A 12,836-nucleotide genomic window follows, 5' to 3' on the forward strand; every position below is an offset into this window, starting at 1 on the left:
TTAGCTCCTGCTCCAGAACCAAGACCATCAAAGTTCTGCTTTTGCCTTCGTAAGCAGAGTTTCTGCTGGGCAGCCAATGATTACTTTCTGGGAGTTTCGTTCGATTCTGTCCAGATGTTTTGCCAAAGACGCGGGCAAAAAAAAACACTGTCGCCCTTTCCCCTTTGGAGGTGGAGGATAAATTGGTGAAGGGTTACGTTGTGTAATGGTTCCATGCTGGAAAAAGAAAGCTTGGAATAATTTCCCCTTTTAGGCCCCCAGATTAATCTGATATTCGTTCCCATGCGGAGTGGATAAAAACATCTGACGGCAGCTGGTGAAATCTTTCAGAATGACTCAAAGCAGCGAAATGCAAACCATTTTTCTTTTTATTTATTTATTTATTTTTTTTACAGAAAGTAAAAAGGGCAAGTCTGCTCATGCCCCGGTAGAAACGCAGACACAATTAAAGGTCTAGCATTCCTTGAAGAAATGCATATCGCCCACCACCTTTCACGCCAGAGTTTAAATCTAAGATTTATGACCTATTTGGTCAAACCTCGAAAATAACATCTCATACGCTGTATCACATGATCTGTAAACTCTTAGAGAATGAGTTGTGGATGACTTTCAGCTACTACCACACCACATTTTAGCTCAATATCTGTAAAATTCACTGAGTTATAGCCATTTTTGTGTAGGCTAAAGTTGATTAGCTGTGGCAGCCATCTTGAATTGGGTTGACTCCAAAAGTTAATCAATTGTAGAAGCACCATCAGTGATTACTTTCTGGGAGTTTCATTGAAATCTCTCTCCTGTTTCATGTGATATTTTGCTAACAGACTAATAGGGTTGACTCAAACAGGAGATTCAAAGGTTTTAAGCAGAGATGTTTCAGAATGTATTGGGATCAGAGTATGTCTTAGGGGCGATGCTGAACTACTACCACACCAAACCTTAGCCCGGTATCTTTGAAATTGACTGAGTTATATATATTTTTGTGTTTTTCAAAGTCAGTTGGCTGTGACGGCCATCTTGAATTGGGCAGAGTCCAAAAGTTAATCAGTTGTAGATGTTTATCAAATGATTACATTCTTGAAGTTTCATTAAAATCCATCCAGTGGTTCATGAGATATTTTGCTAACAAACAAACAGGGGTTGACTCCGACTGGTTATGGCAAAGCTTCAAACGCGGACCTCGCGCGATCCGTGAGCGCTCAGAGCACAAGTTGGGGATCAGCCTCGACTACTACCACGTCAAGTTTTAGCTCAATATCTGCACGACTGACTGAGTTAGAACCCTTTTTGCGTTTTCTAAGGTTAGTTAGCTGTGGCGGCCATCTGGAGTCGGGTTAACTCCGAAAGTTAATCAGTTGTAGACGCGCATCCAGCGATTAACTCCTGAGAGTTTCATTGGAATCCGTCCAGTGATTCGTGAGATATTCTGCTAACAGACACGGACAAAAAAAAAAAAAAAAAACCAACACATTATCGCCCAGCCTTCGCCCATGGGAGGAGCGGGCTGTCAGTGAGGAGGTGGATCAGCCCTAAACTGCTCGCTCGCAGCTCCTTCTGGACCAGACATGCGATCGGCCTGTCCTGGATAACAAACCTCGTGTCCCACTGTTTTTGGTCCAGTTCCGAAATTTACCAGGAGGCGTCTTCATCACGCGCACAAGCTCTGCTCGATTAAACCAGACTTTGACTTGTAGACTACAAACTCTTTAAGGTAAGCAACTTTGTTCCGACCGACGCTACACGGAGGTCTTCGGGTATTCTCGGCAAAGTTCGTCAAGTCTGATCGGGCAGCTGACAGAGAAAACCAGTCATATTGCAAAAAATGGAAAGTGACATCTCATGGATTTTAATGAAACTGGGTGTGTGAATAGTACTTGGCTAGTGAAAATCTTCCCCAAAATAATTTGGCATAATATTAAGTGGTTGCCATGGTATCTAGCTGTGTGTTTTAGGGCCAAATGCGCCTCAAATTCAGCAAATTAATAAGACCAAAAATGGCACTTTTCAATGCATAGAAAAAATACTATATATACTTTTAAAATATTTTTTAAACACTGTTTTGTGAAGAAACATATCTCTTCTTTGTGTTTTTAAACATTCTGTGCCTTTGGAACAGATATTTTATGAAATACAAATTTTTAAAACAAGGTTCTATGTCAAGCTCTCAAATTAGTTAAAAAACACTAAAAATTAAATTGTCGGCGTTCGGACCTAATCGGTGACTTCATATTCAATAGATATGAAGAAAAATAGTGTTTTTTCTTATACGTGTAAAAAAAAATGACCTTTTTGAAAATGCCCCAATAAAGGGGCGGAAGAGCAACCATAGAAAACCACTTTCAATTATCGTAAATATATTTAGTAATTTATACTGAAATGATTGCTCCATATACTGATTTTCTGCCTGATTTTCTCTGTCGGCTGCTCTTAAACAAGAACCTCTTCTTCTTCTTTGGTTTAATTAGATAATCCGAGTCATCGGTGTGCTGGGCAACACGCGCCTGTAACGCACGTGCATCAGTGTAAACATACTGTAGACAGGTGGGATGTAGCAGGGGCGGAACTGGTGACTTTTTAAGCTCAAAATGCCAAAAAAAAAAAGTTGTTTCTTAGCACCTTAAAGTAACAGACCCTCGCCGAAAAGGTAGATTTATTTGAGAAAGGGTAATTTTAAATAATAAAGAAATAAATTTTAAATGAATGTAAGGCCTTGATTTTTTACAGGTTTAATTTGATTAAAATACATAAAATCACTTTAAAATATTACATTTTAGCAAACATTACCCCCCCCCCCCCCCAACAAACATAATAGTAAATGGAACTGAAAGAAAATGACCAGTTCTCAACTAAGAGGAGGATTTCTAAAAACAAATGTAACCTACGTCATTATACTTTTAATGGTGAAATTGTGGAAACCACAGCTGCTGGCATTTTACTGTGACTTCTCGAGAAAACCTTTAACAGAGCGGGACTCAGATGATAGTTGGGCAACAATTTACACGTTACGTAAATAGCTACAAAAAAACAAAACAAAAAAACAGCGATTGTCAAAAAGATGCATAATTGAATTAAGTTACAATCCAAACGGAAACCATACTGGAAACTTTAAAAACAGAGAATAAAGAATGAGCTTGAGAACATTCTAATGTATTAAAAAGTGTTGCAAAGTGATTCACTTCTTATTGTTTCTCTTTTTTTTTCTTGGTTCCAATCACATTAAACAAAAGTAACATTAATGATTAATAAATCAGATATTTGAGCCTTGGGATCCGGAGTTTGCGGTTAAGGAAATGTGTGCAGTGACATCACCACAGCTCCTGAATAATTGATCCCAGATGCACAGGACAGGACTGTTGTTGCTTTGCTGTTTTCGCTCACGGACGTGGTCTCGGACTTGGATCATCTTTTTCCATCTCTTTTCTTTGTGCTCCTGCCAAACGCTAGGATCTGCTGTTTACCTCAAGCATTCCTCCGGCCTCCTGTGCTGCTTTCTGCTCCTTTCCGAACCCTTTTCCCCCACCCTCACAACCTTTTATTTTATTATTTTTACTTTAAATATTTAAGTTAAGAAATATGAGCCTACCGAAATAGTTGAGCAGGGGATGAGTGTGCATTTGTGGTGGCACTAATAACATGCAGGGGACTTCCTGTGCTGTTGAGTCACTCTGCTATTTGGAGGCTTGTATAAACTGTGGGGTCATATTCCAAACACCCACAAGTTTCTGGAATGTAGCTGCCGTACAAGAAACAAATCAAAAGAGAAAACAACGTTGAAATTACCCTTTATTTTAAGCATTTAAATGAAAAACATGAAGAAAGTAAAAACAAAATGTCTCTTTTCAGCTTTCTTCCCGCCCCCTTCTCCTGCTGAGGTCATGTTTTCCAAGGCGACCGCCAACTTTGTCCGTCAGATCGACCCCGAAGGAAGCCTCATCCACGTGTCCCGGGTGAACAACTCGCGCAAGCTCCTCCCCATGGCGATCGTTGTCAAGCGCAACCGCTTCTGGGCCTGGCAGAGACCCAAGTACCAGCCGACCGATTTCACCCTCAGCGACCTGCTGCAGGGAGACGAGGCCCTCACACCTGGTGCGTCGGTGTGCATGGGGCCAACAAATGTTTTTTTTTTTTTTTTTTTATCCCAGTCACTGTGTTTTAATCAGCTCCGACCTGGAGTAACCGTACGCTTTCCTTAGGGGTGTCTGAGGCGGACTTCTTGACCTATCAGGGAACATACGGAGACGAGTACACCGGAAAACTGGAAACGGAGGCCGGTCCCGTCAGTGTCTCGGCGGAGGGACTAGGCAAGTCTAAGCTCCAGTCGTGTTTTGGCAAACTGAAGAAAGAGGAACTGGATGTGAAGAAGTTGTTGAAAGATTCCAACAACAGGTGAGACTTTGGCATTGGAGTCAACAGAAGACTTCAGAGTGCTAAGAACACAATAAACGCCTAAAGCCAGTATCTCACTGGGCAAGGGAGTCTCCAAAATGACCTGAAACATTTGCGAAGGTTCTCAGGTTCAATGCGTGAGTTGCAGTGGCTGGTAGTGTTGTCCCTTACATGTTCCATTTAGTTCCAAACTTAGCAACTTGTTGGCTATACTTCCAACAAGTTGTTTTCCAGAAAGGCCACAAATCTAATGACCTTTCTGGGGTTACTGGAGGCATTTGGAGTCTGATATGGGAGCGTTTATTGCTCTTACTCTTCTCAAAGAGCAGCCGGTGCTGCCTCGGGCCCTTCCCCTGTCCCAAAGCCCTCACAGGTGGTCCAGTCCTCACGCTGCATCCCTCCGAGCTCTGCAGTCAGAGCTGGAGGAGCTCACCCCTCCGCCTGGCTTACAGTCAGAATTGGTTTACAGATTTGTACGCCTCGTAAACAATGAGCGACAAAACCCAAACCAGACTTAAGAAAACTAAGCTAGTATATATATATATATATAAGGCCAGGTGTCTCTTTTCTGACATTTTTGCTGCTCCCAAGCAGAGATAAAGGAGAATGATTTGAATTGTGGTGCTAAAAAACAAACAAGAATCTACAGACAAAAGCTCATCTGTACTTAAAAACATTTTAATAATCACGTTTTCGCTCTCCCACGATGTTATTCCTCTTTCCTACAGCGTCCATTACAATCGCATGCACATGGCCCGTTATGCAAATTACGTGGTGACATCCTTGAGCGACTTTTAGGACAACAGATACATTTCTTACTGAGGAATTGGCAACAAAATAATGTGCCTGACCTGGAATACAGCCGTGAGCACAAAAGCAGGCTTTTACTTTCAAAACCGGGTCACCCCAAAACACAGCCACGCAACCCGCTGGTCGCAAACACTCAGAGTTCAGTGACGCTGCAAGTGAAACTTTGTGCGTTTCCTCACAAGCCCAGTGAGACACGGCTTTAAGATCCCATTTTTTTTTTGCAAAGAATTGTTTTGCACTGGATGCGTCCCATGCAGCGCGGTGTCCCTCTGCATCAGGTTAATGGACATGCAGCACGTTCTGGTGCAGCAGATAGAGAAGCGGGCCGAGGTGCTGACTGTGCTGAAAGAAAGGATCCTCACCACGACTTCCTGCTCCGTCACCCAAACACAGAAGCAGCAGTGCACCCTGCAGGGCGTGCTCAAGCTGTTGGGACTGCTGGGGAGCTCTGTGAAGGTTACTCTGCTCTAATGGAAACCTAAAAAACTTCATATATGTTCTAAATGTCAAAACTCAAAAGCGATAATTTAGGTCCTTTTGGAGTGGAGTTCAAGCTTATCAGCACTTAATATCTCACATGATGTATGTAGCTCTTTGACTGGCTTCACTTTGGAGAAATAGAGTAATTCTGAATGGCTAATGATGAGCTGATGACAAGTCGAAAATGTAAAAAGCCAAAGAGGCTCATCTAAAAACTATTTAATAAACCTTTACAGTGCTGCAATTGTTTTGTTCCTTGATTTGTATAGAATTTTATGGTTATTTGCAAGTGCAATTAGTATTAGCAGCAGCTAGCTGTAGCACTTCCAGTGCAGCCCGGGGCACTTCTGGCAGACTATGGGCTCTTTTAGATTGGACGTGTTGAAGTGGCAGTAATCCACTTTTGGTTTTGAACCAATCAGTATTAAACGCTGTTCCTCCAAACTGACGCTGTTCAAAAAGATGTATCTAAAACTGATAAGATATTAATTTGCTCATAACCTTTATGCAGAACACCACATGAAAAGGGCCTAGATCTTCCTTTAGAGCTCTTAGGATTGAACCAGTGTGTGTGTGTGTGTGTGTGCCTGTGTGTGTTCAGGTGTATGGGAAGGAGGCCAACACCATTGAGCTGGACAGCGACGTTTCTTTGGAGATTCCCCCCGGCACTGTTATTGCTTACAGCGTTCTTGAGCTGGAGATAAAAAAAAACGGACACTATGGTAAGGGTTTGAGTGTGTGTGTCTGTGTGTGTGTGTGTGTGGGAGTAAGAAACAAAAAGACTAAACTAAGAAAGTGAAACTTGTGTCATCACTTTGTTCTCACTGACTGTCTACAACCGAAGCCCAGAAATCCTGGCAGCGTTGCAACATTTTTATCGTGGTTAGTTGGGAGTTTCCCTGCCTCTCTGCTCACATGTGTCTTTTGTGAGTAAGTCTGTTGTTGTGACGGATATCATTATTTAGTTGTTTATTCTTTTAACTTGTTTTTTTGTAATATTGCAATAAAATAACAGCATAGATCCCAGCTTTGGTAACATGTTTTACTTTACTTTACTTTTATGTATATGTAAAACATATACTTCATATTTTGGACAGACAGTATCTAGAAAATTGCACTCATGACCTGCTGCTAATCTGCCCACTTTTTGTGGGTTTTAAGCAGCTGTATAATTTAGCACACATATACTATAACTGCTGACTTTAAAAAAAATGGTTGGTCGCTTTGAATTAATCATACAAAAGTATTGAAGTAATGGTATTTTCTAGTAGTAGTAGTAGTAGTAAAGAAATACTTCATATTTTTTTCAATCTTTCCTCAGGCTGGTGTCAGCCACGTGTGGTGTTTGTTCCTCTCTGTCTTTATCTACGACGGTGTGTGCACTTTCAGGTATTTGCCTGCAGCCTGGCACAATCGGAGGCTTTGAGAACGACTCGGTCTCGTGGTGTGCAGCTTACGAGGAGCCGTTGACTACAGTGGACGGCATGATTGACAGGGACATGGAACAAGAAGAGGTGCTTTGGAGGGCTCATCAGAATGGTTTGTGTGTGTTTGCTCCTGAACTTGTGTCTTTTTCTTCTTCTTCTTCTTCTTCTTCTTCTTCTTGATAATGGAAATTAAGTGATGGTTAAGAGATTATCACAAGGAAATGAAACATAATACTGCAGTGTTGGCGGAGAAGCTTCCCATTCTTTCGAAACATAAATTTCATTGTGGATTTTTCTGGGTTTTTTTTAAAAATAGGTTTCTACAGAAGCTACTTATGTTGGGTCATTTTGAAACAATATATAGAAATGTGTTCATCTGCTTCGGATAGATTCACTTCTTCTTTTGTCTCCCAGTTGTCCATTTTTTTTTAAAAATTAAGTGTGCACTGCACAATGTGCTTTTATTGTCAGAAAACAGGTGAAAAAGCAGCCAAAGTCTAAAAATGTATTTTTGAAAAACCTTCAAAAAACTTAATGCACTGTTGCATCCATCCATCCATCCATCCATCCATCCATCCATCCATCCATCTATCCATTCATCCAGCAGCCAGCCAGCCAGCCAATTTCCAGCAGTCACTGTGTGAGAGACGGGGGACACCCTGGACATGTCGCAAGTCCATCACAGGGACACATGGAGACAAACAAGACAAACAACCATTCATGCTCTCACTCACACCTCAGAACAATTTAAAGTTGCTAATTAACCGAACATGTTTTCAGTCTGTGGGAGGAAACCGGCCTCTTCAACAGAATATAAGAAACTCAGGCGTCTTGGTGGCAAAGTGTGAAAACATTAGAGGTGCACAGAGTTGTAACTAGGCTCAGCTAAGACAAAAACTGTTGGAACATGGTGACCCAAAGGTGCAATAAATTGTTTGGCTTTTAACCGACTCGGGTATCTTACAGGATCGCAGCCCATGGACCTTGCTCCTCTGGGAAACCTTCCCCAGTCGGTTCGATTCGCTCTGACCAAGAAGCTCCAAGAGACTCTGAGGGACAGAGCCGCTCTGTCATGTCTGCAGGGTTTGGTGAGCTGAGCTACAAACCGACACGTCAGACATTTGTGTCGGCCTCAACCTGTGAAAAAAACAGCAGCTTTGGACTTTTCATTGATTTCTAAAGACCACATAAGAAACAATTGTGCAACATTTTATGTCTTTCAAAACTCAGTGCACTGAAGCAAAAATCTTCAAGTTCTGTCTTTAAATTCCTCTTCCCCCTTTTTTTTTACATCTTTAAACTTTCTGTTTTCCAGCTGGAGGAGTTATGCAATAGTGAAAGAGTCCAGACGGACGTCACTGACGAGCCGCAAGAGATTCCTCAAAATTCTGTCATTCTGGAGACAGATTGTGTCACCGAATGCAGTCAGACACATCTGAATTCAGCTTACCTGCTGATCAGTGCCATGGAAGGTGAGAAAAACTCCAAACACACACACAAAGCTGCAACCAGTTTCATGATTCTGAGTGACAAACTTAATACTGTTTTTTTTCCCTTCCAATCTCCTTGCTTGTCTTTTTTTTTTTGTAGAATTGCCTGATGAAACTTTGAGCCTGTTGAGCGAGAGTGGACCGGATTTCCTGACGTCTTTTAACAAGCTGGTTAGTTAACTTGTTGAAATCGTCCTAAGCATTCACTTCAAGTTGTTGCACATGGGTGTTTTGGGGGTGCCGACGTTACTCCTAATATTTTTAGAAAAAAGATATTTCTGCTGTGTTTGCAAACTGTTTTTTGGTGAGAAAAATATGACAGTTTTTGGGTGAATCTGTGTGAATTTGAATTACAAAGCTTATGAGAAACAATTAAAAAACAGCCTGTTTTGTCCTTGCCTTATATTTACTTTGTGCCCTCAAAACCCACAACAATGGAGCCATTTTGTACCAGCTTTTCTGAGTCTCTCTCATTTTATCTTGATCCTGTCACTGTTCAACTTTGATTGTATGCTGAAATGGTCATTTTCTGACAGGAAATTCTAAATAGTTTCCACGAAAAAAAAACAAGCTACAGTACATGGATTGACACGAATGCCCAAAGTAGTATTTGCAGTGTCGTAGCATACTGTATCTCTGGTTTATTTCTACCTTTTTGGTGTCTCCAAATGACTATTTGAATGTGGCAACCTGGTTCCTGCATTTTTCTTTAAGAAAAACTTCTCATTTTAGAACTTATCTGGCTGTTAGTTTTGCAATTTAGTTAAAAATGTGTCCCTTTTTTTTGCTCCCGTTGATAAAAATGTATGCTATTTACCTAAAACTTGTCTAAAACCTTTATTTAAGTAAATACTAGTCTCCACCATGGATCAATGTGCTGATGGCTTTTGGGTATCTATGTTAATCACTACCGGTTGGGGTCAGAAACTAGCTTGTAATAGTAACAAAGAATAAACATGAGAGCAAATATTTTTTTGTTTTTGTCAAGGAGATTAGCAGCCAAGCTGGACTTTGGGCTCCCATTCTTCAGTTGTCTTAGCCAAGCTAAGAATGCTCTTCCTATGTTTTGATACACAGTTAATATGGACGTTTTTGTTGGAATTGTGTGGGCAAAGATTTTTTTTTTGTACATATAAATAGAAAAAATGTATATCTGTTTCAAATATGTCCAGAGTTGTGTAGCTGGTACCTTGATGGTATCAAAAACATTATTTCAGAGCATTATAAATACAGCCCAATGCATCAGATTCAGTGTAAGTAACGACCGTTTGATTGACTGTTTTTGAGATGATTCTTTTTTCTGCTCACTTTTATAAAAAATAAAGCCAGCAGTCCATTAGTTTACAGTAAAATGTGTAACCTGCTTCAGTCCAGAGGTAAAAAATTCCACCATTTACTGCTCATCATTTACCATATTCACCTTCCTAAACTCTGAATCCCTGCAATCTTTGAACTGATGGCATCTGTTTATTCCCCAACAGATCGTCTGGTTACAGGAGAGCAGCGAGCCTCTATCCGTCCAGTCTGTCCCCATCGCTCTGCAGGACAACCAGTTCCTCCAGCAGGCGGAGCAGCTGCTCAGCTCCATCAACGTGACGCTCAGGAGAGACTCGCACCGGCTCTGGATGGAGATGGGGGACAAGGATAACGTCCTCCTGCTGGTCCTCGGTCTCAGTGTGCGTGGGCTGTCCCTGCTCTGCGCTGGGCTGCATTAATATTGAACTGTTTTCTTTATTTTTTATTAAACGTCACAGTAACACTATTTATATATATTTATAGTATATACAGTATATATACATTTATATTCTTTAGCTTTATTTTTTAGCATGGCACTGCAATATTACTATTATTCCATCTTTGTTGTTATATTTTTCAAATATCTATTTTACTATTAAAGGCAACACTCTATATTTTTATATACAAAATAGAAAAATGTGTGATATGATGTATAAGTTGTGATACCGTGGTGCAACTTTTTCTTGGGTTGTCTAAAACTAAAATGTTTGAGTCAAAGAACTCAGTCGGGCACCTAAATTATTAAGGAATTGGCCTAATTCCAGTTGCTTGTAAGCTTTACCTTTTAATCATTCAGTAATTATTAGCTGTGGTGACTGAGCTGAAGGTTGTTGTAAAATATAAGCTCCATAGATGTTTACCTGCTGCCTATTTTAGGTTTTTATATTTCTTTTATTTATTTAAAATGAAAATGTAACATTGTACGGATGCCAACAAGACAGAAACAAAAAGTTTCTAACACTGAAGTTAAACGCCTTATTTTGCCACGAGTTTTGTTTACAATGTTCTGACTTTTCTTGCTTTTCTTTGTTTTTAAAAAAAATATCATAGATAAAGCTATATATTTACTATTTCCTTGTACACTTGCAATTATGTATTCATAAAAAAGCATCTTTGTGTTAAAATCCAGCCCTAACATTACATTACAGTTTATACAATTGCACATGTGCTATTAGTTTTTGTTATTTTTTAAACTCCATATATGTATTTTATAATATATTGCTAGTTTATAATTTATTTCTTCATAATAATGAACTAATATATATCTTTCTTTCTTGGACAGTATTCATTTTGTTAGTTTTTTGGGGTTTAAAAAGTTGCTCAAAATGGATGTTTATTGATTATTTGTGAAACTTTAAGAATATGAAAATGCAAAAGAATGTGTCTGATTTAAATTGTTGTAATGCATTAAATGAAGTATTGCTAGTTTCAGTATGAGGTGTGTTGAAGTTGTTTGGAAAAAAAAAAATCCAAATCTATAAATTTAGAAAATTCACGTGTTTTTAAGGAACTTTGGGAGAATGCCGTGGTAGGAATTTTTTGCTTTGTTGACAAAAATTACCAATTGTTTGGAGGTAATTTACTGTCATTTTTTGATTGGGATTTATTGGTTTTATACTCAGATATTGTACACACTCTCTCTCCCTCTCTCTCTGAAAACTCTGGTTTGCAGTAATAGTTCTGTTTACCCTCAAACCAAACCCTGTTTCCTGTTTTTAAAGCTCATGGTCTAGTTGGACCACACAGGTGTTCTCAATAAAGTTCAATGAAACCTATTTTTCTGTGTTCACAGACCATAAATGATCCACATCTAGTAATTTATACAGACAAAATATTGCACCTGTTAAGGTGGTCATTGGTCTATAAACACTGAAATACAGATGATCAGTGTTCAGCCGGAAAGTTTGATCAGATGCAAGATTGGATTGGATTTAAGATAAAGTCTGTAAATGTGAATAATTTTTAAGGCAAACTAAACAGTTGAAGTTTCTGGACACATAAAGGCAATTGAATGCTTAGGAGGTGATATATCAGTCATTATAAATATGTCTGTAAAAATAGGCTTTGCAGGATAATTTAGACTTAGTGATTTACCAAAATTCAGTAATGAAAGTAGCATTCCTTGAAGGAATGCATATCACCCACTGCCAAAGTTTCAAACAAAGATCTTGCACAATCTGTTAGCGCACAGAGTATGTGTTGGGGATGATGCTCAGCTACTATCATACCAAATTCTAGCTCAATAAATGTGTGTGGGGGTGGTCCATTACAATCCGTTACATCTGCTATGGATAATTTTTCCTGTCAATTCTTCAAAGGACTGGAACTTTTTTTATTTCTTTGTTTTTCTCCACTTGTTCAATTTTATCATTTTACACAGTCAGGTCAAATTTATTCAAATAGCACTTTTCAGCAACAAGCCCATTTTAAGTACTTTACAACATGAAAACACAAAAATACAGTCATCGTGGAAACACACACAGCAACATCTAAAATATGAGCTAAAATAATCTAAATGAAATTATGAAATTAAACATATCTAAAACATGAGACATTATAAGACCCAAAAGTACAGAGTAAAACGTATCTAAAACAAGTCATACTAAAGATAAACTGAGGAAAACCAAACTAAAATATAACATAAACTAAACTAGGATTTAAAAACCTCCGCTGAACAGATCAGACATGATCAAAGCTAAGATAAACTAAAGGTACCGGAAGGTTAGAGTACCGAAAGCCAGCTAAGAGTTAAAAACATTTTAGTAAAAGGCCACCATGATAATCACTCTTTACATTGATTATATTTTTTGTGCCTTTAAAACTTTAAAACAACAATAACACTAGTTATTTATTCAATTTATTTATACTTAATATGCAATAAGTATTAAGTATTTGAATGAAAATAATAATAATAAAGATGATAATAATAACAAACATTTCTTTTAAAATG

At 39.0% G+C, this 12,836-nt stretch overlaps 1 protein-coding gene across 1 annotated transcript; it reads left to right on the forward strand.

The window, feature by feature from the left end:
- The first annotated feature begins 1,477 nt into the window (after positions 1–1,477).
- LOC108239556 (gasdermin-E) lies at positions 1,478–11,661 on the forward strand. Its single transcript, XM_017422342.3, has 10 exons — positions 1,478–1,708; positions 3,841–4,083; positions 4,191–4,383; positions 5,472–5,649; positions 6,275–6,395; positions 7,063–7,212; positions 8,067–8,188; positions 8,416–8,572; positions 8,691–8,761; positions 10,072–11,661. Exons 2-10 carry the CDS (start codon positions 3,873–3,875, stop codon positions 10,303–10,305), a joined length of 1,437 nt encoding a protein of 478 aa, XP_017277831.1. The 5' UTR covers positions 1,478–1,708; positions 3,841–3,872; the 3' UTR covers positions 10,306–11,661.
- Positions 11,662–12,836: the final 1,175 nt, after the last annotated feature.

Source organism: Kryptolebias marmoratus, linkage group LG5 (genome assembly GCF_001649575.2).
Source record: "Kryptolebias marmoratus isolate JLee-2015 linkage group LG5, ASM164957v2, whole genome shotgun sequence".
NCBI lineage: Eukaryota > Metazoa > Chordata > Actinopteri > Cyprinodontiformes > Rivulidae > Kryptolebias > Kryptolebias marmoratus.

What these genes read in the sequence shown, in the direction of transcription:
- LOC108239556 (XM_017422342.3), top strand. Translation starts at nt 3,873, where the DNA reads ATGTTTTCCAAGGCGACCGCCAACTTTGTCCGTCAGATCGACCCCGAA. An exon ending in TGCTGGGGAGCTCTGTGAAG is followed by an intron (nt 5,650 to 6,274) that starts GTTACTCTGCTC and finishes GTGTGTGTTCAG; the next exon opens with GTGTATGGGAAGGAGGCCAA. An exon ending in AAAAAAAAACGGACACTATG is followed by an intron (nt 6,396 to 7,062) that starts GTAAGGGTTTGA and finishes GTGCACTTTCAG; the next exon opens with GTATTTGCCTGCAGCCTGGC.